Below are 22,190 nucleotides of genomic sequence, written 5' to 3' on the forward strand. Positions count from 1 at the left end.
CAGGAATGCAAAGGCGGAAGCCAGTCCAGCTTATCTGACCCAGGAAAGCCGAAACCAGCAAGGAAAGCCCTAATTCATGATTCAGTCTTGGTCTGGACTACATCTCCCCACATTGTGAGACTACTACCGGCAGTTTGGGCTTATTGTTGGGGTCTGTAGCAACATTCTCAATCTTTCTCATCACTAGAAGTCCATCAGTGATTTTTCCAGACACTACGTGCTTCCCATCCAGCCAGTCGCACTTCAGCAGGTGATGAAGAACTGACAGCCATCTGTACTGGGCCCGCTGTTGGCCATGGAGAGTAGGCCTGGAGCTGAGTATCTGAGTTCAAAATTTTCATATGCACATAGGCCCCGGTAAATACTGGTAACTCCAGTACCATCTCCATTAACAACATCTCCACTTAAATCATGAAATCCTTTATGACCCTGTGGGATATGCTTCCTTTATATCCTATTGGAACCCCATCTTTTCCGAATTCTCCAGTGCAGAACTGCCTGAAATTCTTGGCCATCTTGGGTACAACATCTGCAAACAGTTTGATCTTCATGTGGCCAACTTCCTGGCCACCGATGCTGACATCAAAGAACACCACAGGGTTTACTGGGCTTGAATTTGCCACCACCATGGCTCTGACCCCCCCCCCTTTTTTTTTTCTTAAGGTAGGTTCTCTTTGTGTAGCTGCAAACTACTGGTCTCAGTCTTAACACTGCCTCCTGAGTGTCTGGGACTGTGGCTCACCATACCTGGTGAAGTTATTTCATTTTTATAAATGTTAGGCAAGCAAAGCAAGTGTGTGTGTGTGCATGTGTGTGTGGTGCACACAGACACACTGGAAAATTAAATCCAGGCCTTATGCTCTGCCACTCAGCTGTGTCCTTAACCCCAAAATTTGTTCTTACAAAAAATGACATGAGGTACAGTTCAGTTCTTTATTATTGACTTGTTACAGTGGTGACTCTCTGAACCTAATTTTTTCTATCAAGAGTCCTCTTAAAGTATCTGTTTATGAATACAAGGCATCTGTGTATTCTTTGACCCTAGTAATCTATATCTACCTTTTTGTTTTATTTTTGAAGCATTTATACCCAAATGAATATAGCCTTTACTTTATCTAATTTTAAAAGAAGTAGTATATTTTGGGGTACATGTGCACAAATGTAAAACTAAGAAAAGTTGTACTAAAATTGTATTAAAACCAAATTTTTTAAAATTCCTTCATGATGATGTAGGCATTTAAAACAATGTATGAGCCAGACAAAATACAACAGAACTTTTTAAGTACATTACATAAATTTGTTGGCTTCCGATTTGCAACCCCTAGTATAACAGGTAGCTTTCCCGATATCATTCGACATCTGCTTCTTTTCCCTGATGCTGCTGGTGTAGGTCCTGAATCTGTTCCTGGCGTTGCTCCTGAGCTCCTTCAGTGCGGACAACCTGGCGGCCACGGATGATGATGGAGAAATGAACAACTTACAGATCTCAGTCATCCGCATCAAGAAAGGCGTGGCGTGGACCAAAGTGAAAGTGCATGCCTTTATGCAGGCTCACTTTAAGCAGCGTGAGGGGGATGAAGTAAAACCTCTAGATGAGCTGTATGAAAAGAAGGCCAACTGTATCGCCAACCACACTGGTGCAGACATCCACAGGAACGGTGACTTCCAGAAGAACGGCAACGGCACAACCAGCGGCATCGGCAGCAGCGTGGAGAAGTACATCATTGATGAAGACCACATGTCCTTCATTAACAACCCCAATTTAACTGTGCGGGTACCCATTGCCGTAGGCGAGTCTGATTTTGAGAACCTCAACACAGAAGATGTTAGCAGCGAGTCGGATCCTGAAGGCAGCAAAGATGTAAGATCCCAACCTGAAACCAGCGTTGGTCCTGTGTGAGAGCAAACAGGGCTCTGTTAGCCCCAGGGATTGGCTCATCTCTGGACTTAGGGGACAGATTCTGTAGCACCCAGTTTACATAGAAAACCACTCCACAGCCTAGTCTCATGTGAGGCCTTCCCTTGATATCCAAGCTTCCTGAGAAGTTCCTGGGTTGGCTCCATGACATAGGGAGACTCTGGGTCAGAGACTGAAATAAATTTTAAGTTCTTCACTGCCATTAACCTGCCTGATGGGTGACTCTGAGACTGGTCTAGGGCCACATTTGAGTTAAGGACTTGCCCATCACAGATTGGATGCTGATGAGCTAGCCAAGAGCTAACAGAAAATTCACAGCTGGTACATCATGCATAGCAGAGTTAGAGTCATTCGTGTCGAGTAGTTGATCTCTCTTTTCCCTTGCATGTCTAGAAATTGGATGACACTAGCTCCTCTGAAGGAAGTACCATCGATATCAAGCCAGAAGTGGAAGAGGTCCCTGTGGAACAGCCTGAGGAGTACTTGGATCCAGATGCCTGCTTCACCGAAGGTGAAGGGCAAGGGCAGGAAGGACTGTGCTCAACCCCCCGTGTGTCGCTCAAGACACGTGGTTGTGCTGCGGTGGGGGGACGGGGCTCTGGGGCTATCTTCAAGAACTTTGTTCCCCTTCCCACCATTTTGAAAGAAGTTTATGTTGTCTCCCCTATTCTGTTCTGACATACAAGTTTCTGTTCTCCAATATTTCTTTATCCATCCTCCTAGGCTAATACAGCCACCACCCTGCTGGCTGAGGGTGAGGGGGGCACCCTTGAGCAGGTCCCCAGAAGCAGAAAAAAGGGCACATCCAGGGTGGGTGAGTTCCCATGGTCTGATCTGTCTCTACTGTTGGTGCCAGGTTGTGTCCAGCGGTTCAAGTGTTGCCAGGTCAACATTGAGGAAGGGCTGGGCAAGTCTTGGTGGATTCTGCGGAAAACCTGCTTTCTCATCGTAGAGCACAACTGGTTTGAGACCTTCATCATCTTCATGATTCTGCTCAGCAGTGGTGCCCTGGTGAGGTCTAGCAGAGAATGTGAAGAGGAGCTGTCTGGGGAAGGATACAGAGAAAGCAGTGGGGGCTGGGGAGATGGCTCAGTGGAATAAGCGCTTCCCTGGGAAGCACAAGGGCCTGAGTTCAGTCATCCCCAGTTCTGCAAAAAAAAAGAGAGAGAGAGAGAAAACAGTGGGAAGAGGCTGGATGAGGCCCAAGCCTAGCCTATTGGAGTGTACATTGCCCATGGTTCCAAGGAACCATGGTTACAGTGTTCTGATCTAGTATTCTAAGCCTTTGGGTTGAGAATCTACATTCACCCATGTCCTAATCTTTAGACTGGCATGCTGCCCCATAAACCTGAGGCCTCCATTCATCAGAGTGAACACAGATTGCCTTGTGTCCTTGCTGCCTGGTTTGCCACCCTAACCTAAGCAGCTCCTCAGATGACCTTCTCCTCTCACCTGGCACTCCAGGTCACCCATCTTTTCTACATTTCAATTGCCCAAGATAGGAAGGAGTTGCTGTTCCTCCACCTACTCCTTCATGCTCTCCTGACATGGCCAACATTCACAGTTGGAGCTCTGCAGGGGGTACAGGGTTATTTATATTCACACTGCTCAGTGTGCATCATTCACTAGTGAGGCCTATGGGGTGCCGCACAGTCGCCTTCTCTGCCAGGACAAAATCAGTGGTAAACATCTTGACTATTCATAACTCCCTGACAAGTAGGAAGACAAGAGAAGCCTAGAGGCAGTAATGTATAGTAATGAACCCAAGGACAAAGAGGACAGTTTTCATGAAGATCATGGGGAGTGAGATTTATGTAAGAATGCATCATAACTAAAGTAGAAGGCCCAGAGGATGACATAGTAGACATAAGTGGTGGGGAGCCAGACTGCCCTGCTTGTCTGCATCATTTGTTGCATCCACAAGCATTTGCACTACACTCGGTGAAGCGCTGTGGACATACCCACGGTGGCAGATCCCATATGAAATGTCCAAGGTAGGCAATTATAGAGACAGAGTGTAGGTTAGTGGTTACCTACATTAGCAGTTACTATGACAGATTAAGAAGCCAGAAGGGATCACTAAAAGGTGTACAAGTTCTTTTGGGAATAATGAAAATGTTCTAAAATTGTGATGAATACATAAGTCTGAGTGTACTAAAAGCCACTGAATTACACATTTCAATAGCTGGATTGTCTGATACGTAAATGATTCCTGAGGAAAACTGTTAAAAAATTCAACTCAGGACTGGACCTGAAGCACAGTAATAGAAGACTTGCCCTGCGTGCACAAGGTCCTAGCACTTGGAGGCATGTGGGGAGAGGGCCAGGAAGCTGATGACAGGCCAGCTGCTTGTGGGAAGCGTGGCCTGCAGTGCCAGCACAGCTTATGTTGCCGTGTACCTTTCAGCACTATAACAGGCAGCTGCTGCCTCTCTTTCAGGCCTTTGAGGACATCTACATTGAACAGAGGAAGACCATTCGCACTATCCTGGAATATGCTGACAAGGTCTTCACCTACATCTTCATCCTGGAGATGTTGCTCAAGTGGACGGCCTACGGGTTTGTCAAGTTCTTCACCAATGCCTGGTGCTGGCTGGACTTCCTCATCGTGGCTGTACGTGTCCTGCTCTCTGTTGCCCACCTCTTCAGAGGTGTCTCTCCCTCTAGCAGCCTGAGCTATGTAGGACTAGGGTATAGATTCACACTTCTACACAAGGTTGAGTAAAAGTCTCTCAGATCTTAATTTTGGGAAGGGGAAATCTGAAGTCCCTGTATTTATCCAGGTACTAACCAACCAAGTCTTTACTCTGGTGGGCTTGACTTAATTTGGATTCAGAGAGTAGGAATAAGAAGTGGAATCACTAGTCTCAAAGGCCCATGGTTTTAGCCTGGGAATGGAGAAGTTCTTCCTCCAAGGCAACAGGATGTGCTCTTCTGCCATAAGAAGGGGTGAGAGGATGAGGTGGGGGTGCTGGGTTGGGGGTGGAAGGGCCTGTGTGACTGCTCGCCATTCTTATGGACATACTGAAGGCTCACTTGAGCAGGCCAGTTTACCAGGGGTAGGGACTTCCCATATTGCCATTTGGGGTTTTCACATTGACGTTTCTGCAGTGATCACCATGCAAAAAAATCCCTTTTTTCCTCCAGGTTCTAGGACCTTCACCAAGGAATGGTAGCTTTGACACCCACTCCATCCCCTGGTGTTTTTTTGTTGTTGTTGTTTTGTTTTTTTAAGGTTGGAAGCTACATTATCTGTTACCATTTCTTACCCTACCAGCACCTACTCTTTGTTGGCTCTACTAACTCTGCTACTTATTCTCTTATATTATAATAACTAATGCTTTCTTCTTTTAGCCAAATCACTGTTTAAAGAAAGAATGCATAAGAATTGTAGGAGTTGGGCCATGGAAGAGTCTCATCCTTCCAGGGGTCGAGAAGTGCCATGGATTTGATGATGAGAAACTGGATTGGGACAAAAAGACAGATTTCATTGCCCATGTAGCGAACCCTTTGATGTCTCTGCAATCTGGGAAAGAACAGTATAAGAAACTCTGTCTTTGCCGGGCATGGTGGTGCACACCTGTAATCCCAGCACTTGGGAGGCAGAGATGGGGGGTCCTTGTGAGTTCAAGGCCAACTTGGGCTACAAAGTGAGCTCAAGGCAAGCCTGAACTGCATAGCAAGACCCTGTCTCAAAAAGACCAAAAAAGAAAAAAAGAAAAAGAAAGAAAGAAAGAAAGAAAGAAAGAAAGAAAGAAAGAAAGAAAGAAAGAAAAAAGCAGTATCTGTTTTAAGTAACAGGAGCCCAGCATTCTGTACCAGTAATGATTTCTTATTTTGTAAATGTGTTCCTTTGTCAACACGCTGTATGCAACTGCTGTGGTTAGTGATTCCTTCCAGGAGCTATCTCTGTGTTCCCACTATTCTCCTCCCAAGGGTGTCAGAAAGCAAGCCTTTGAGAAGATATCCAATTGAGGTGCTCTGTGCCCTGACGGTGAGCCAAATAGGTATGGTCCCAGAGGGAACAAGCATGAGATACTCACAGCCAAAGTTCTCCGTTCTCCTTTAGCTACTGTTGATAACCACCTTGTAGCAGAAAGGCCTCTTTCTTCCTCAGACAGAAAGCTGCTGCCCTGAGCCCTAGACAGCATGTGGGATAAAGCCCAGAAGACTGAAAGGAGACCAGGCCAGCTTTCTTTATAGAGGAAAGGAAAGCAGTGTATCATTTTTACTTTATACTAACACTCGAGCTAACTTAGAAAAGTTTGGTTTGAAACAGTGCTTTCCCCACATGATATTCTCCTCCTCTACCCCAACCTGAACCACTGTTGGGTTATTGATTAGGTATCTCACGTGCCCCTGGTGCCCCAGTCACCTGATGTATAGCAGTCTGTACACCTCACCGTTTTATAAACATTTTGCTTAGTATGCTAGGTAGAAGGGCATAAACAGATGGCCATTTGACTGTGGTCTGTGAGTTGCTCACTTTTGGGATTTGTTGGATTATCACATTACTGTGAGCTATACAATTGACTCCACAGCATACCTCTGTTGCAGTTTTTGGCAAACAGTGTAAGTTGAATATCATGCTGTCTGAATTGTCCTAGAGTCCTAAGGAGGAGAGGCAGGCATGGTTGCAGCCTCTGGGAAGCTTACACTAGCTCTCCAGGCAACTTTGGCTTGATTCCAGGCATGTGATAACACAGTATTCTGGAAACAGCCTTTCTGGGAACCCCCCATCTGTTGGTTTTTTATTTCTAACAAAGGAGTTCATTTATTTTTCACTTGCCCAGTGTTTATTAAGCATTTGACAATATACAAAGGTGGGCAGGGAAGACAGCGATAGACATGGGCACTTTTGTATGAGGGCCTAAAGAGATGAGACTTATGCACACAGAACTAAGGGAACAAACACCCTAATGTATTACAGTAGCTCTACAGGTGGCCACCTTTGAATGGTGGACAAAGAATAAGATTTGGACTGACAACTGGACAGCTTGAACAGCACACACTTGTGCTGCCCATTTAGGTATACCATCTAGTTTCTATAGCATTTTAGAACAACCAGCCAATGTAAATTTTAGGACCCAGTTCAGTACCATCTCTGAAAGACCCTCTTCCTCACATTTTGTCCATTGGCAACGTGACAGTGCAATCCATCATTCATCTCATTTGTTTCCCTGAAGGCATTCATTCTTCCTGGTCTCTTAAAACTACTGAGAGTGTAATTTTTTAAGTCACGGGGATAATCCAGACAACTTCTAAGGTTAGTTCTCTTTGTTCATAAGCCACGAGACATGTTATTTTGCTCAGGTCTTTGCTTTGCTGAAGAGTGTATCCAGTAAAAGAAATTTGTTCTGTTCTCCAGAAATCTCCCCCACAATTTGCAGAGATTAACCAGCGTATCTGTTGCAGGGACAGGAACTTTCAGAGACCAAGCACCTCATCTCTGTGGATGCCCTCTGTATTGACTCCTCAGCTTTCTTTTTTTTTATTTAGGTTTGACTCATTCCATGAAGTGCACATAGTCTGGTTATGTCCGGTGAGCGTTTAACATAGAGACTCAGAAATTTATACGAGAGCCCTCAGCTGCTAAACAATAACCCAGATAAGACCTTCTGGTCGTAGCCCAGGAGATGTTGCTCAGTTGATCAGCTGAACACATTATCTCTCAGCAGCATTTAGAATCGACCTCCGAATTCACTGTGTTGCCTCCTTTGTCTCCTTTCTTCCCACTAGAGATCTGAATGCGAGCAGATAAATTACCTACTCTGAACAACCCAGAACCTCTTTCCTTGTATGAGACCTATAGCCACTCAAAGCTGTTTTTCCACAGTTTTTAACCTGGCAGAGTTTCACAGGATAGCCCTCAGGGACTTTTGAACCTATGTAATTGATTACAGTGGGGTACCTTACCTTCAGATGGACCTGTTTAAGGTCTCACTAAGAATCTGGCAATTTTAGATTATCTGGGGTAAAGAGTTGAGAACAGTAGGCAAATTCTTGCTGAGTATTATGGGAGGAGAGCATGTGATTAGATGGTGCTGCCGTGATCACAGAAGGGTTTTGAGGCCTTCATTTCAGGCAGAGATTAACCCTCTTTGGGTGGTAACCAGTTGACTCATAGCTATAATCCCACTACCCTGGGAAACTGAGGCAGGAAAATTGCAAATTCAAGCCCACCTGGGCACTTTATCAACTTAGTGAGGCCCTGTCACAGAATAAAAAAGGGATGGGAATGTAGCTCAGTGCAAAGGCTTCAGGTTCAATCCCAGTACTTTAAAATAGAAAAAAGAATATTGGGGTCAAACAGGGCAACTTGTTATAAATTTGCTTTGGACAATTCCTACAACTCCAGAGAAGATACCTAGGCTGAAGGGTAATGAGTATGTGTATAAATCAAGGTTCACAACCCATTCCGTTGTATTTTATTCCTTGGGGGGAGGGGCACTATTAGGGATTGAACTCAAAGCCTTTGCATTGAGCCACATCCCCTGCCCTTTTTATTTTTTTATTTTAAGACAGATTTTCACTGAGTTGCCCAGCTGGGTCTCAGACATTTATCCCCCTGTCTCAGTTTCCCTCCATGCTGGGATTGCAGGCATGTACCACTGCTTCACACCCAACTGGTTTTTTGTTTTGTTTTGTTTTAGACAGCATTTTGCTATAAAGTGGAGGTTATCCTTGCACGCACTCTGTAGCCCAGACTGGCCTCAAACTCTTGGCAGTCCTCTTTCCTCAGCCTCCTGAGTGCTAGGATTACAGGTGTCTACTACTATGCCCCGCTCATCACACCTGATTTTAAAATTAAACTTTTAAGGGGGCCTGCCCCTTAGCTCAGTTCTTTAAGTGGCTGCTTCGGCAAAGCAGTCAGGCTCAGGTTGCTGTGGTTCGATCCCCACAACTCAAGCAGGCCAAACCTGCCCTGAAGGCATTCAGAGCAAAAAAAAATTAAACTTTTAAGCCTCCTCATTCCTGATCCTCACTAGATCTTTGACCTTCCATCTCTACCCTGTCATTTCTGCTTGGTTATTTTTAAAGTATGTGTGTGTATATTTATGCACACATAATTCACAAAAACACATAATCAAAGGACTAAAGCCTTAAGTTGGAGATAAAAATCAGCAAATCAAGCCAAACTGTAGAATGCTTTTCTAATTTTTCTATAAGATACTATTATTTAAACTAGGTCATCCTGCAGCCACCACTTCCCAGTAGAGAGAATTTAAGAGCTGTTGGGAGGACTATCTTGATTTATCCCAGAATCTGTGCTTTAGAGTAAGAAAGAGGCCAGTCCAGGAAACGCAGAGCCTACCATTCTAGGACTTGATCAGCTAAGAGTATGTTCATGTCTGGTGTCCCCTGAAGAGCTCCATGTCTCCCCGGGTTCAGGCCTAGGCAGCCTGGATGTGGTGGCCAGTTTTCAGTATTAGCATCGTCAGGATAACTGCTCTAGAGATCTGGTAAAGCCAGATAAGCTGCCCCCATAAGAGTAGAAAAGCTTTTGGCCTGAGTAGACGTGGAGAACTACAGGCTTCTCAGTATATCAGCAAATCATCTCTGGCCATTCAGACAGGCCACTCAGACACTGATGATTGTTAAAACATTGCCATGGGCTGGCCAGATACTCAGTGGACTGAGGTGTGTTGAGACGGTGATGGAGACTGGGCATGATGGCGCACACCTGTAATACCAGTGCTTGGGAGGCTAAAAACAGAATCACTAGAGTCCCATCTGTGTAGTAAGACCCTGTAGACCTTGTACTAAATTCATTTTTTAAAAAAATTGTCACATGACCTATTTTGCTGGGGATAGATCTTCCTTCCATAGTTTGTCCATAGAAAGCACTGGCCCAAGAGTCAGCAGGATAGGTCTCTTATCTATAAAATTAAGACAATTTTTCCTTCAGGAAGTTTTCCAGCTATTAGTCTACTGATGAGAGTCATAGAAGATTACCTTGGAGTTGACAGAGCTGAGGCCAGTTCACCTGCGGCTGTTCTGGAAGGAAAGAGTAGAAATTATAAGGAAAAATAAAAATTCAGTGATCAAGACCTAACTCTCTCAAAAAAATAAAAATAAATTTTAAAAAAATTTAAAAAGACCTGGGGCTGGAGAGATGGCTCAGTGGTCTAAAGCACCTACTTGGAACAAGCTTGGCAAAGCACAGGGACCATGGTTCGATCCCCCAGCACCACATGCCAGCCAGCCCCGCCCCCTGGTGGGCTGAGCTGGCCACACACACACACACACACACACACACTAAATAAATGTTAAAAAAAGATAAAAAATTTAAAAAGACCTAACCCCAGATCTGCTGGCTATGAAAGGGCCATATTTGTACTTCTGTATGAAAAGGTTATGGTTAAAAATGAGAAGCTGGGCATGATGGCACACACTCATAACCCCAGGACTTGGGAGGCTGAGGCAAAATGGCCATGAATTCAAAGCCAGCCTGAGCTACATAGTGAGATCCTATCTCTGAAAACAAAAGTGAGAGCTACCTCCTAAGTGAGCCAAAATTTTGTCAAGGAGTTTCCTCATTTGAATCTTTGCTTATTGAAAACTACAAAACGTCACTTGTGATATTTATTGAAGGTTTCCTTTGTTGATATTGTGATTCATGAAATTTTCAAACAACGGTTTCTTGTCAACCAGGAGTAAGAGATCTTGTCCCTGTTGGAAATTCCGTGGTGAATGAGCTGAGGAGGGGGCGGCTTGTATGGAGTATGTGTATTTATCTGTATTCTTTTCCATAGGTACCATTAAATTTGTCTGGCTTAATTTAATGGGAACTTCTGGGACCTGCAGAGACTGTAAAGGGCGAGGGTAAGGTTCTTGTCATCTCTTCAGGCTCCTCTCCTTCCAATGGAACTTCCTCATTCTCTCCCTCTCCCTTCAGCCTCTTCCCTTCCAACTTGTACATTTGTCCCACTGCCTTCTCTCAATTTTCTCTTCCCCTTGTGTTTTTTCTTGTGCCTCTCTCAACCACCTTTCCTTCCAGGTCGTTTGAGTCAAGTTGAAGTAGTCAGCTGGTGTTACCTCAACCTTGAGGGGGGGCCCAATATGTGTAATCAGTGCTAGGGGCTTTGTTCTAACACTCTGGAACCTCTGTTTTTTCTTTTTTCTTTTGTTTTCTTTTTTGTTGTTTTTTTGTTTTTGTTTTTCTCTTCTGTTTCTGTGTAGGTCTCTTTAGTCAGCCTTATAGCTAATGCCCTGGGCTACTCGGAACTAGGTGCCATAAAGTCCCTTAGGACCCTAAGAGCTTTGAGACCCTTAAGAGCCTTATCACGATTTGAAGGGATGAGGGTAAGATACTAAGAGTAGCTGATCCTTCTGCATGCCCATGGAAACTGTTTAAGCATGCTAGAACTGATCACATGGTGGAAAAATCATTCAAACTCGAATTCTGTGATGCAGCTGCTGATTTGGTCCTCACTTCCTCCCTCGCGCCTGCCCCGCGCACACGGGAGTTGCATTAAGCTGCCTCATCACATTAATATTGGCCCCATGCCCAACAACATGCCATCGCAGAACATGTTAACATTGGCTATTCTCATTTGGCCTGGCTTACCTGTAGCACTTGGGGCGGCTTTCTGGGCTGTTATTTAATAGGGAGAATCACCAGGTGCAAAGAAGGGGAATTATAACCATAGACCAGCTGAAATACATAGGCTGCAGGCAGGGAGAGTGCTGCGTAGCATCAGCCAGGTGCATTGGTGGCCTTGGGGTCACTGGGAAAGCAGTGAAGAAGGGGCCTGGAGACAGGATGGCAGGCCTGGGATTGGGGATGGAGCAGAATTTGGCATGGCCGTGGGAGAAGAAATGCTTTTTTTTTCTATTTTGATTCCTCTTATTGCACCTTGTTGTTCTCAGCCCAGTCCCATAAGGACTGGCAGCCTCTGTCTGATAGCAAAGCTTTCCTCCTCACCCCCAACCCTCTGCCCGTGCTATATGGTCCCTACTCTCACACTGTCACAACAACACCAGGAGCAATGCCAGATGAGTATCAGCTAGTCTTGAAATTTCTTGAGCCTCCTATTCCTGCTTTGGTGATGTTCCACCCAAATCCAAACAGCGCAAGGGGCTGTCACCCTGCCAACATGGAATTAAGGCTCCTTCTTTTGGTGCCTTTTTTCTCATTCCTTTTGGTTTTACTGATTGTGTGTGCACGCACATGTATGCACACACCAAAAAGTTATCTAAAATCAAAGGGACAGCTGGTTTTGGTGTTGATAGTTGTTGTGTGTAATAAGAGAGGTCTAATCTGCTTAACAAGACCAAGAAAACTCATTTCGATTCAGATTTTGAGTACATGCAGGAGAGCAAACCAGAGGATATGTTTTTAATTGTGCAGAAGGCACTACGGAGGAATTAAACTTAAGTATCACAGTAGTGCACACGAAGCACGACTGATTGGAGAAACCAGATACCAGGACAGTGCTGCTCCGTCCATTCCTCACCTGTGGCCCCTGGCCCTACTCCACAGAGGCACTCACAGCTGGGCAGAAGGATGAAAATTTCACTGGACTTGGGGATTTTATTATTTTAGTTTATTCAACAAAAATGCTTTTTATAATAAACTCACGTTTCTTCTGTAGCACAGTCACAGTTTGGTTTACTAAAGGTGAGCTTTCTGTAGCCCTCCCAAAACCATCTGCAGAGGGGCAATTCCACAACAACACAAATTTATTTTAGCTAAAGAGAAAACTGGGGCTTCTAAATCTCCCACAGGTAAAAGTGATTTCAGAATGTGTGCAACGAGATGACTGCCACAGTCAGGCTGAGGTTCGGAAGGGTGAGAATATACTGCACAGGATTCTTTGGTTTTAGATGGCACGGTATGGCTAGATATGGAGTGAAAATGTTCACTCTGCTCCTACCACGCCACATTTTTGTGGGGTAAATTTAATCATAGTGGTTTTATTATAGAGCTAATAGTTCATTTCGGTGACTGAAAAACTGAGGACAGCATGAAACTTAAAAGGTTTCATGGAAGACAATACTTGAACATGTCACTGTGATCCCTTACATCCCCTAAAAGTAGTCCTAGGCGAGGCATGGTAGCACATACCTGTAATCCCAGCACTCGGAAGGCTGAGGCAGGAGGATTGCTGTGAGTTCAAGGCCAGCCTGGGCTACAAAGTGAGTTCAGGGCAACCTGAACTGCATAGTGAGACCCAGTCTCAAAAAGACAAAAACAGAAATCAGTCCTGGTTCTCCTAAATGGAGTTTGGTTATATCTGAAGAAAGAATCCTCCTTGCCTCCCCAAATAAACTACCCAAATGACACTTGTTACTCATCTTCTTTGGTTGCTCCTTGCTGTCACCTCTGTCCTTGCGACAGAAGTAGCCCTCAAGGACCAGCTGAGGCCACTTTGCTCATGCAGAAGTTATTTGAGTAATTTAGATGCATTTTGTTGCCCTTCCAGTAACCCCACCTTTCCCCTGCAGCTCCTCTTTGGTCCTGTTTCCCTGAACTCTGATTTCATTCCATTAAAGACATTTTACCATCAAAAAAATAGTTCAGAAGTAGAGGTCCAGAGTAAGAAATCAGACCAGTAGAAAGTTTTATTTGGAAAAGTTCTGCAGCGAGTTTTCTGTTTTTTTTGTTTTGTTTTGGTTTTTTTGTTTTTTTTTTTTTCAGTTAAGATAATATGGGCAGCAACAAGCTTAAACCCAAAGCTGCAGTTTAAAACATTCAGCCAGGGGAGCTTTGCTGTTGAGGTAGCACTGTATTTACCAGACACCAGTTAGCCAGCAGTACTGACCATAGCTGGTGAGAGGATTCCTGTCCGGCAGTTCCCCAGCCCATCCATGGAAATCACTACAAGAAGAGACTGAATTTGGCTAAGTCTATAGTAAGTTTCCCAGTAATAAACAGAATCAAGTACATGTTTTATTTAAATGTGACTTTTCTGTGGGCAAATGTGTTTCTCATTCTTTAGTTTCAGCTATTCTGTATGCCAACACTTGTGAGATTATCATCAGAACATTTCAAATAAGAAAGCTTCATGCACTGAACACCATCCATGCAGATGGGCTCAACTGTCACTGTGCTGCTCCAATTATAGACTCAGACCTCTCACGAGGGAACATCTACCGCTAGCCTGTCCTGGGATATTCATTTCATTCTCCTTTCTCCTTCCTAAACCAAAGACCAGAAAATTGAAACACTCCTGCTATTGGCAAAGGAATACTTAACGTAGTTCTTTGCTTTTCTCTCCTTCATAGTAACCCTTAAAGATTTTGCTGTGCTACTAAATTTTTAGGATATATAATAGTAACGCTGTGAAACATGCATGCATTTTGTTGTCAGTATATAGTTGTCCATTAAAGCCATGTTCCCTCTGCCAGATAGTAAAAGCTGTTCAACAGATTTTATAATATTTAATGGGCAGCAATAATACCTACGCAAAGAAAAGATAAGGTGCTATAATATTAGCATCCATTGGAATTTTCTCATCAGTTGAGATTTTTACCAATTATTAAATATAAATTTCCATTGAAAATTAGCTTTTTATAGAATTTTAGAACCTAACTTTGAATATTTCTGTACTATGTCTAGTTTTTAGCAATAATGCATCTCATGAATAGAAATATAACTAGAGAATAATAGAGAGCAAAAGAGGGGATCCAATTTATCAAGCAGCTATCAGTAGAAACTTGAATTGTCATTTATAATATATCTTTAGTGTGAGTTCAAAATAAGAACTAGTTTCTTTGTGATTGCTGAGAATAGCAGCACAATGATCATTTTGTATCGAGCACTGTTAATTTTCATTTAACATGTGGTACCTTATCAGCTGATGTTCACAATAAGGATGAATCATTAGTAAACTTTGTCAACTCTGTTTAGTTTGTAAAACTGAGATAAGATTTTTGGTTATAATTGGTAAGTGAAAGTACATCTTACAAATATTTCAGATTTTTTTAGGATTTTTATATCATAATCAGAAATGAGACTCAGTAGATTCTTTGTGTATTGAGTCCTTTGATCAGATCTGTGGAGACATCACATAGTTGATTTATTTTTCCATGCTATGAATATTATCTATATTTAACTTTTAACACATAGACCCCACATAGAATGGGGTAGCCTGGGTTTGAGTAGATGTGGAAGATCATTTCTATATAGTGAGAAGGGTTCCCAGAGGTGGTCATTCTGGATTAAGATAAGATTTGTAGGTTTCCGCATTCTGGGGCCTACCTCCCTACATTGGTAGTGGTGTCACAGAGGTCATGGTCTCATTTAAGCCCTGCCACCAACTGCTGTCTCATAGACTTGAGCTTTAAGTCTTTATAGACCCTCTCATTGTTTGAAAAACGATTGTGCCATTTGTGGACCATCCTCCTTTTGCCTGTTCTTTTGCACATTTCATTGCTTTTTGTGCTCCCACCAGAGGGTGAACGGCTGTAGAATGAGGAGATGAAATACCAATCTGGTTACCTGATTGATTTAATAACATAAATACATACAAATGAATAGCATTCTCTGAAACAACACTGAAGATTTTCCAAATGTCAGATACTCAGATTTCCAAATTTCAGATATTGCTCAGAATAATAAAATTTTGTACTAATGATAGAGATAACATAGAGATTTCTTGGTCTAAGAATTAAAAAATAACTGCCTCTCAATCTCAAGGCCTTCATGTATGAGTAGAAGAAACAACTAAGAAAAAACGAGTATTCTAATCTAGAACAGAGTGACTTCCTCACAAAATGTTGTTGTCTTTTTTATGTGGGACAAAACAGGTAGCTAGCTCTGCTTCTCAGCCACATGTTCTGATGAGCAATGGCACAGTATAAGGCAAAACTGAAGATAACGAAAACTGAAACCCTGTTGAGTTCAAGTGAGACCTGGAACTGCCCCCTGGTCTCCTTGTGCAGCATGACTCCATGCTTTCCATGCTGTGCTGAGTGACAGATACTTGTGACTTATGTGCAGTAAAAAACCAATGCAGGGGCATGGTAATATTTGTTACCTTCTCCAGGCAAAACATATCCAGTGTCTTTATTTTCACTCCATTAAACCACCTCAGATTCTAGAAAAAGGAAGAAATAGTCTTCCCATATTACATTTGCAAAACATTTCTGAGCTTTAGCAGCCCCGCTTAAGATAACAGCAAGTAAGAGTCAGGGAAGAGATGAAACCAGTCTTGTCTTCCGTCCTGCCACTTGACAAGTGACCTTTGGAAACACTTGAACTCCTCTAGTGAAAACCGCTACAACAGTGGAGGTGATGTCAAGCCACTCACTTCTAGTATGATGCAAAATCCCAATTAAAAAAACGTAGAAGAAGAAAAAACAACAACCTAGAAACTTCAATTCCTAAGAGCTTTTTCCTTTGCTTTTAAAAAAATTCCTGAGCTTACTGTAGTCAGTGATTTTTAACAATATGCCAATTGTTGAGTTTCCAGACCAGTGATCTAACACAAAATTGTTCAAAAACAAAAACAAATCCTTGTCATTTCGATTTCTAATATGTTGTGAAGAATGGAATCGAGCCCTGGACTGAGCAGAAACATCAGCATTAGCCGGGCAGGGGTGACTCTCGATTAGAAACCTACAAAGTCAGAAGAAAAGGTTAAAGAAGAATGAAGTAGTGAAAAGCGCATCTGTTCAGATTTCATTACGTTGTTTGGTAGAGGGAATATAGCTTTGTTTTTTCTTGAGCCTGCAAAATATGCATGCTCAGCTATTGCCTGAAATAAGATAACTGGCCTTGCATAGTCATAAAAGAGACTTTATGTACCATTGAGTGATTCACTGCTTACCAAAGGGCAGTGCTGTGTGATTTTGAACAATCGTGTCTTGTTTTTCAGAGGGGGAATGTCTGTTGAAAGGTGACTAGTGAGCTTGCAGTTGCTCAGATTCCCCATGGGGGCATATTTTGTGAGTTGAAGAGGAGGGAGACTGGACTAAGAAATCATTTTTTTCACCCAGGTTGGTGCCTAGAAGAGAAGATCAGGGTCAACTTGGGCAGGGGAGTTTTCATTAGTTTAAATAAAAATAAAACTTTTAATTCCCAAAAAAATATAGTTCATAGATGAGAAATTTGGGGTCCAACTTATGGATCTGTCCAGTCACTCTGATTACAAAGAGAATACAATGTTTCCGTAGCAGAACAAGCAGCACAAATGTCATTCCCCTCCTGGAAACCAAAAGAATGTGCTTGTCACACTTTCTTCCAATACTCAGAAACCTCCCCTTCTAATGCAGGTGGTGGTGAACGCCTTGGTGGGTGCCATCCCCTCCATCATGAATGTGCTGCTGGTGTGTCTCATCTTCTGGCTGATTTTCAGCATCATGGGTGTTAACCTATTTGCTGGAAAGTACCACTACTGCTTCAATGAGACTTCTGAAATCCGATTTGAAATTGAAGATGTCAACAATAAAACTGAGTGTGAAAAGCTCATGGAGGGGAACAACACAGAGATCAGATGGAAGAATGTGAAGATCAACTTTGACAACGTTGGGGCAGGGTATCTGGCCCTTCTTCAAGTAGTAAGTAGTATTATCTTTTCAGTTCTGGGAAATTCACATAATGGGAAATCCCCATTTGATTCCTTCTCAGTTCTGCTTCCAGAATCAGGATTACTCAATAGGGACACGAGAACAATGTTATTTCCTAGACCAGTGTCAGGGTCTCATTTAAAGGGAATCTATGTGTTCAGAAGTGAAATTCTTCTCAGCAATAAATAAAGATTGCTGTTGCATAAGATAGTTGTAGAGAGAGCACCTATCTTCCTTGGTTGGAATGTGTGCTTCAAGAGAAAGAAAAATCTCAGAGTAGGGTAAGCCCATGTCATAGTGACAGTAGAGGGTATGGCAGTAAGACTGGAGACGTAGCTCCATGACAGAACACAGGCACGAGGTCCAGGGTTCTACCACCACACTACAGAGAAAAGATAAATTATGGCAGACATGATGCTGCTGATCATATCAGCTCAACCCCAGATAAAAGGCTCAGTGTGAGGGATGTATTTTAATTATTTTATGTGGATAAGTCTTTTTTTTTATTTATTTTTAATTTATTTATTTTTGTGTATGTGTGTGTGTGTGGCCAGCTCAGCCCACCTGGGGCTGGCTGGCATGTGGTGCTGGGGGATTGAACCATGATCCATGTGTTTTGCTAAGCTTGTTCTAAGTAGGTGCTTTAGACCACTGAGCCATCTCACCAGCCCGTGGATAAGTCTTTTGCCTAATTTTATTCTATTACTCCTAGTTTTCCTTTCTCATGAGTTTTTTAAAAATGTTTGACAAGAGCCTTGATGCAATGAAAGCTTAGTTAGGCTTTAGAAGCAGATAGATGTAGATTTGACCCATACTCTTGACAGTTGTTGTATATATAACTTGGGACAAATTATTCAACTTCTAAACTCTTGTTTCTGCATGGACTAGATGGAGATCATAATATTTTGTATAGTTGGTAAGAGAATTCATGATCCTGCCCCCCATAGTACTGAGGATTAAATCTAGGCCCTTTCCTTATTTATTTATTTATTTATTTATTTTGAGGCAAGGGCTCACTGACTTCCCAAGCTAAGTTTGAACTTGTAATCTTCCTACCTTAGCTTCCCAGAATGCTGGAATTACAGGCATAGGCCATTGGGCCTGTAAATCTTGATTTTAAAAAAAAAAGATCTTATCATTGAACATAGCACATAGCTGTGTTTAATGAATAGTAATTGCTACTATGTGTAGTATTTTTTATGACTGTTGCCACTGTGCCTGGGCACCATATCTTTCAGTTGTTGGGAATATGAACTATAATACTACAGATGAGGCTCTCAACTTAACCTGACACATAGATAGTAATAGAAGGCACAGTGAATCGAATGAGCTGTATTTTATCCCATCCCAAAGGTCCTTTGGATTTCCATCCCAGTTCATAAAACACCAGCTGAATCTGCTGGAGTAGCTCCAGAAAGCAAATGCACGCCAACCAGCGAGTGAGACATTGCGTTCAGAGTTGTGTATGAGAGGTGCCATGCTAAGCAGTAGGACCATCGGCGGAATAAAGACCTTCCATCCACTAAGAAAGCTCAGAATCTGGTTGAACAAATAAAGATGGAGAATATTAAATTGTTTACTTGTGTTTGTTTCCAAAATCAGGCTAGGGGCTGGTGAGATGGCTCAGTGGTCTAAGGCACCTACTTAGAACAAGCTTGGCCAAAGCACAGGGACCACGGTTCAATCCCCCAGCAACACATGCCAGCCAGCCCCGCCCCCTGGTGGGCTGAGCTGGCCACACACACACACACACACACAAATAAATAAATGTTAAAAAATAAATAAATAAATAAAATGTACCAATGATTTAAAAAAAAAAACTTTAAGAAAAAAAAACAAAATCAGGCTAATGTAGACAGATTGAGAATTAGAAAAGGACTTCCAAGGAAAAAGCCAGTATTGCTACTATCATAAAGCTACATGGTTATGTATTAATAGGATTAAGTTCTGACCTGCTTGTTTTTTTTTTTTGTTTTTTGTTTTTTTTTTCGGAACCGGGGATTGAACTCAGTCCACTGTGCTTGCCAGGCAAGTGCTTATTCCACTGAGCCAGCTCCCCGGCCCCCAACTGAGCCAGCTCCCCAGCCCCAGCTTGGGTTTTTTTTAATGTAGGTGTGAATTTTTCAGATTCCCATTGCTTATTTAAATACCTTTATTAAAAAACAATTTCCCAATGGAAAAAAAAAGTGCTAAGCACCTGCAACAGATTCTCACCACTCACTCATAGACGGGCATCAGGCAAGACCTGTATTGATAACAGGAATTTCTCTGTCATGGGAGGCTGGGTCCAAATTTCCTGTCCAGTGTTATCGCTGAACCTGAGCCTGGCATATGGGACCCCCGCCTAGACTCACACCCTCCTAAGAGGCACAATCTAATGACTGACTCTGTTTCCCAGGCGACTTTCAAAGGCTGGATGGACATCATGTATGCAGCTGTAGATTCCCGAAAGGTAAGGATATGATGGTGAAACACAAGCGTCCCAGTGGTGAGAAGGCAGGCAGTGTGGTAGTCCATCAAAGTTAGAGAAAGGAAGCAGGGAATAGAGGAATTGAAATCTGTCTTTGGAACATTAATTGCTTGTTTTATCAGTTATGGGTCACTTTCCTCCTCTCCAGGCCTCACCCTCTTACATTGACTCCAGATGATTAGACAGGTGCTTTGTACTCGGCCCCAATGGAGCTGCCAGCTCTTCAGTCCTGCTGTGAAATAAAAGTGTAGCTTTTGGCAAAGCTACACTCCTCCCCTCCCCATTGCCTTGTGATCTACATCTTCCCCACCTAAATCACAGCAGTGCTAGTGGCCTCTCAGAGCCAGAGCTGCCAGTATGAAGGAGGAGGCAAGCAAAACAGAACCAAGGGCTCCCCAACCCCAGCTTGGCCTGCAGTCAGGTGGCTTTGGCCTTTGGGTTTGGGCATGTTGGAGTAACCCACTCAGTCCCTGGGCTAGGTCTTAACTCATCCTTTTGTCTTGTCCTTTGACAGCCTGACGAGCAGCCTAAGTATGAGGACAACATCTACATGTATATCTACTTTGTCATCTTCATCATCTTCGGCTCCTTCTTCACCCTGAACCTCTTCATTGGTGTCATCATTGATAACTTCAATCAACAAAAGAAAAAGATAGGTCTCCTCCCCTCCCTGCCAGTGGCCAGAGTCAACCCAGATGAGAGGCATTCTGTCTGTTTCTAGAGAAAATGGCCTCTTTCTCTAAAATCCAAATTGTCACTATGGCCCTGAATGTTAGTCCCAAACAGCTCTGCTCAGGGCTGGATCTTGCAGGGTGTTGTTTACCACATTTGCTAGTAATGTGTTGTTTTTGAGGTCTAGTGCTGGCTTGGGTCCCCCTTCCACCGCCCCTGCCCCCACCCCCCCACCCCCAAGGAGGAAGTAGGAGCAGAGAGCACCTCGGCAGCAGCTGTGAAACAGCAGATGAGTGGCTGCAGCAAGAAGCAGAAACTGCCCAGGTTTGCAGAGCTCCGTGTTAATCCCTGGGCACCTCTAGCAAGCTGTGGTTTCAGAGGCCACGCCACTTTCTTTCTTGTCCCGCATGGTCCACAGTTTTTCCAAAGCAAATTGAAAAGGTGGTTTTTGTCATTTCATTTTGTAAGTTGAGAAACTCTCCATACTGCCTCCTTGCACCAGATTTTCCAAATTTGAGTATCACCTCAAATAAATAGGCCATTAACTAAGTCTTAAAAATCTTTTCATTTTAATGTATTTTTTTCCTAGGGTTTTATCAGGAAATCAGACCCCAAAAATGGAATGTGAGACCATTAGATGTGACTGCCCAGTTCTTGCTCTCAAGTGTACCTTCTCTGAGACAAATCTCAAAATCCTAAGCTGAAGACAAAAGCAGCTATGTCTCTGAATTAAATTATTTCAGATCTATCTCCCTTAAGATAGCTGTCAGCTAAAATGGGAAGGAAAGGGCTAAGCCTTGCTCCATTCTCAGTGCTGGTCTATAGCCTCAGCATGGCAGAGCCTGTTGTAATTGCTGTTCTCTTCTTCCCTCCTTTACTTTGGAGGTCAAGACATCTTCATGACTGAGGAACAGAAGAAATACTACAATGCCATGAAAAAGTTGGGCTCAAAGAAACCACAGAAACCCATTCCCCGCCCCTTGGTGAGTACTTTGTGTAGGCTACAGGCACACTGAGAAGCCATTTAGAAAAAGACTGGTAGGCTTACTGCAAAGGAAATAGGTAAGTGCCACTGGTCCTCTCCTCACTGCCCCATCTGAAAGACGAGAGTGATGGGCAGCAGCACAGAGGTGAAGGTAAGACTTGGCTTGACATGACCTCTCCTCTGCTCTCCTCTGTGGGAAGCAGCCAAGAATCAGCACTCAACGCCTAGCCCAGCCCAGGTAGAGAGAGGGTTGAAGAGACAACCAAGAATGGGCAAGCACTGATCCTTCTCCTGACAGCTCAAGATTGGGCCCAACAAGTATGGCCTTGCAGGATGTGGCTGTGGCTGGCAGAGCAGAGGAGGGTGACAGCAGGAGAGTCTGATGCTCTGATCGCCACCCTGGAGCGGAGACTTTCACACAGCAGATTGGGCTGAAATTCGCTTCATCATTCCTTGGTTGTCATTGTCTCATTTCAGAGGAACAATCTCAAAAGCCTCAGAAGTTCTTCTTCTATAACTTAAGCTTTTAAAAATAAAAAACATTTAAAAAATACATACATACATACATACATACATACATACATAAAATAGAAAACATGGGCCAGGGATATAGCTCAGTGGAATAAGCA

At 43.2% G+C, this 22,190-nt stretch overlaps 1 protein-coding gene and 1 pseudogene across 1 annotated transcript in view; one reads left to right on the forward strand and one right to left on the reverse strand.

The window, feature by feature from the left end:
• Scn8a (sodium voltage-gated channel alpha subunit 8) overlaps nt 1-22,190 on the forward strand; it is a 138,710-nt gene that overhangs the window by 104,879 nt on the left and 11,641 nt on the right. The window contains exons 17-25 of the mRNA XM_004637833.2: nt 1,391-1,861; nt 2,312-2,429; nt 2,775-2,929; nt 4,359-4,532; nt 11,102-11,224; nt 17,141-17,425; nt 19,833-19,886; nt 20,419-20,556; nt 21,455-21,559. Coding sequence (XP_004637890.1) covers nt 1,391-1,861; nt 2,312-2,429; nt 2,775-2,929; nt 4,359-4,532; nt 11,102-11,224; nt 17,141-17,425; nt 19,833-19,886; nt 20,419-20,556; nt 21,455-21,559 — 1,623 coding nt within the window. The remainder of the gene's footprint in view (nt 1-1,390; nt 1,862-2,311; nt 2,430-2,774; nt 2,930-4,358; nt 4,533-11,101; nt 11,225-17,140; nt 17,426-19,832; nt 19,887-20,418; nt 20,557-21,454; nt 21,560-22,190) is intronic.
• Nucleotides 98-629, reverse strand: LOC105743045 (annotated as a pseudogene).

This window comes from Octodon degus, unplaced genomic scaffold (assembly GCF_000260255.1).
Source record: "Octodon degus isolate 3935 unplaced genomic scaffold, OctDeg1.0 scaffold00093, whole genome shotgun sequence".
NCBI classification, from domain to species: Eukaryota; Metazoa; Chordata; class Mammalia; order Rodentia; family Octodontidae; genus Octodon; species Octodon degus.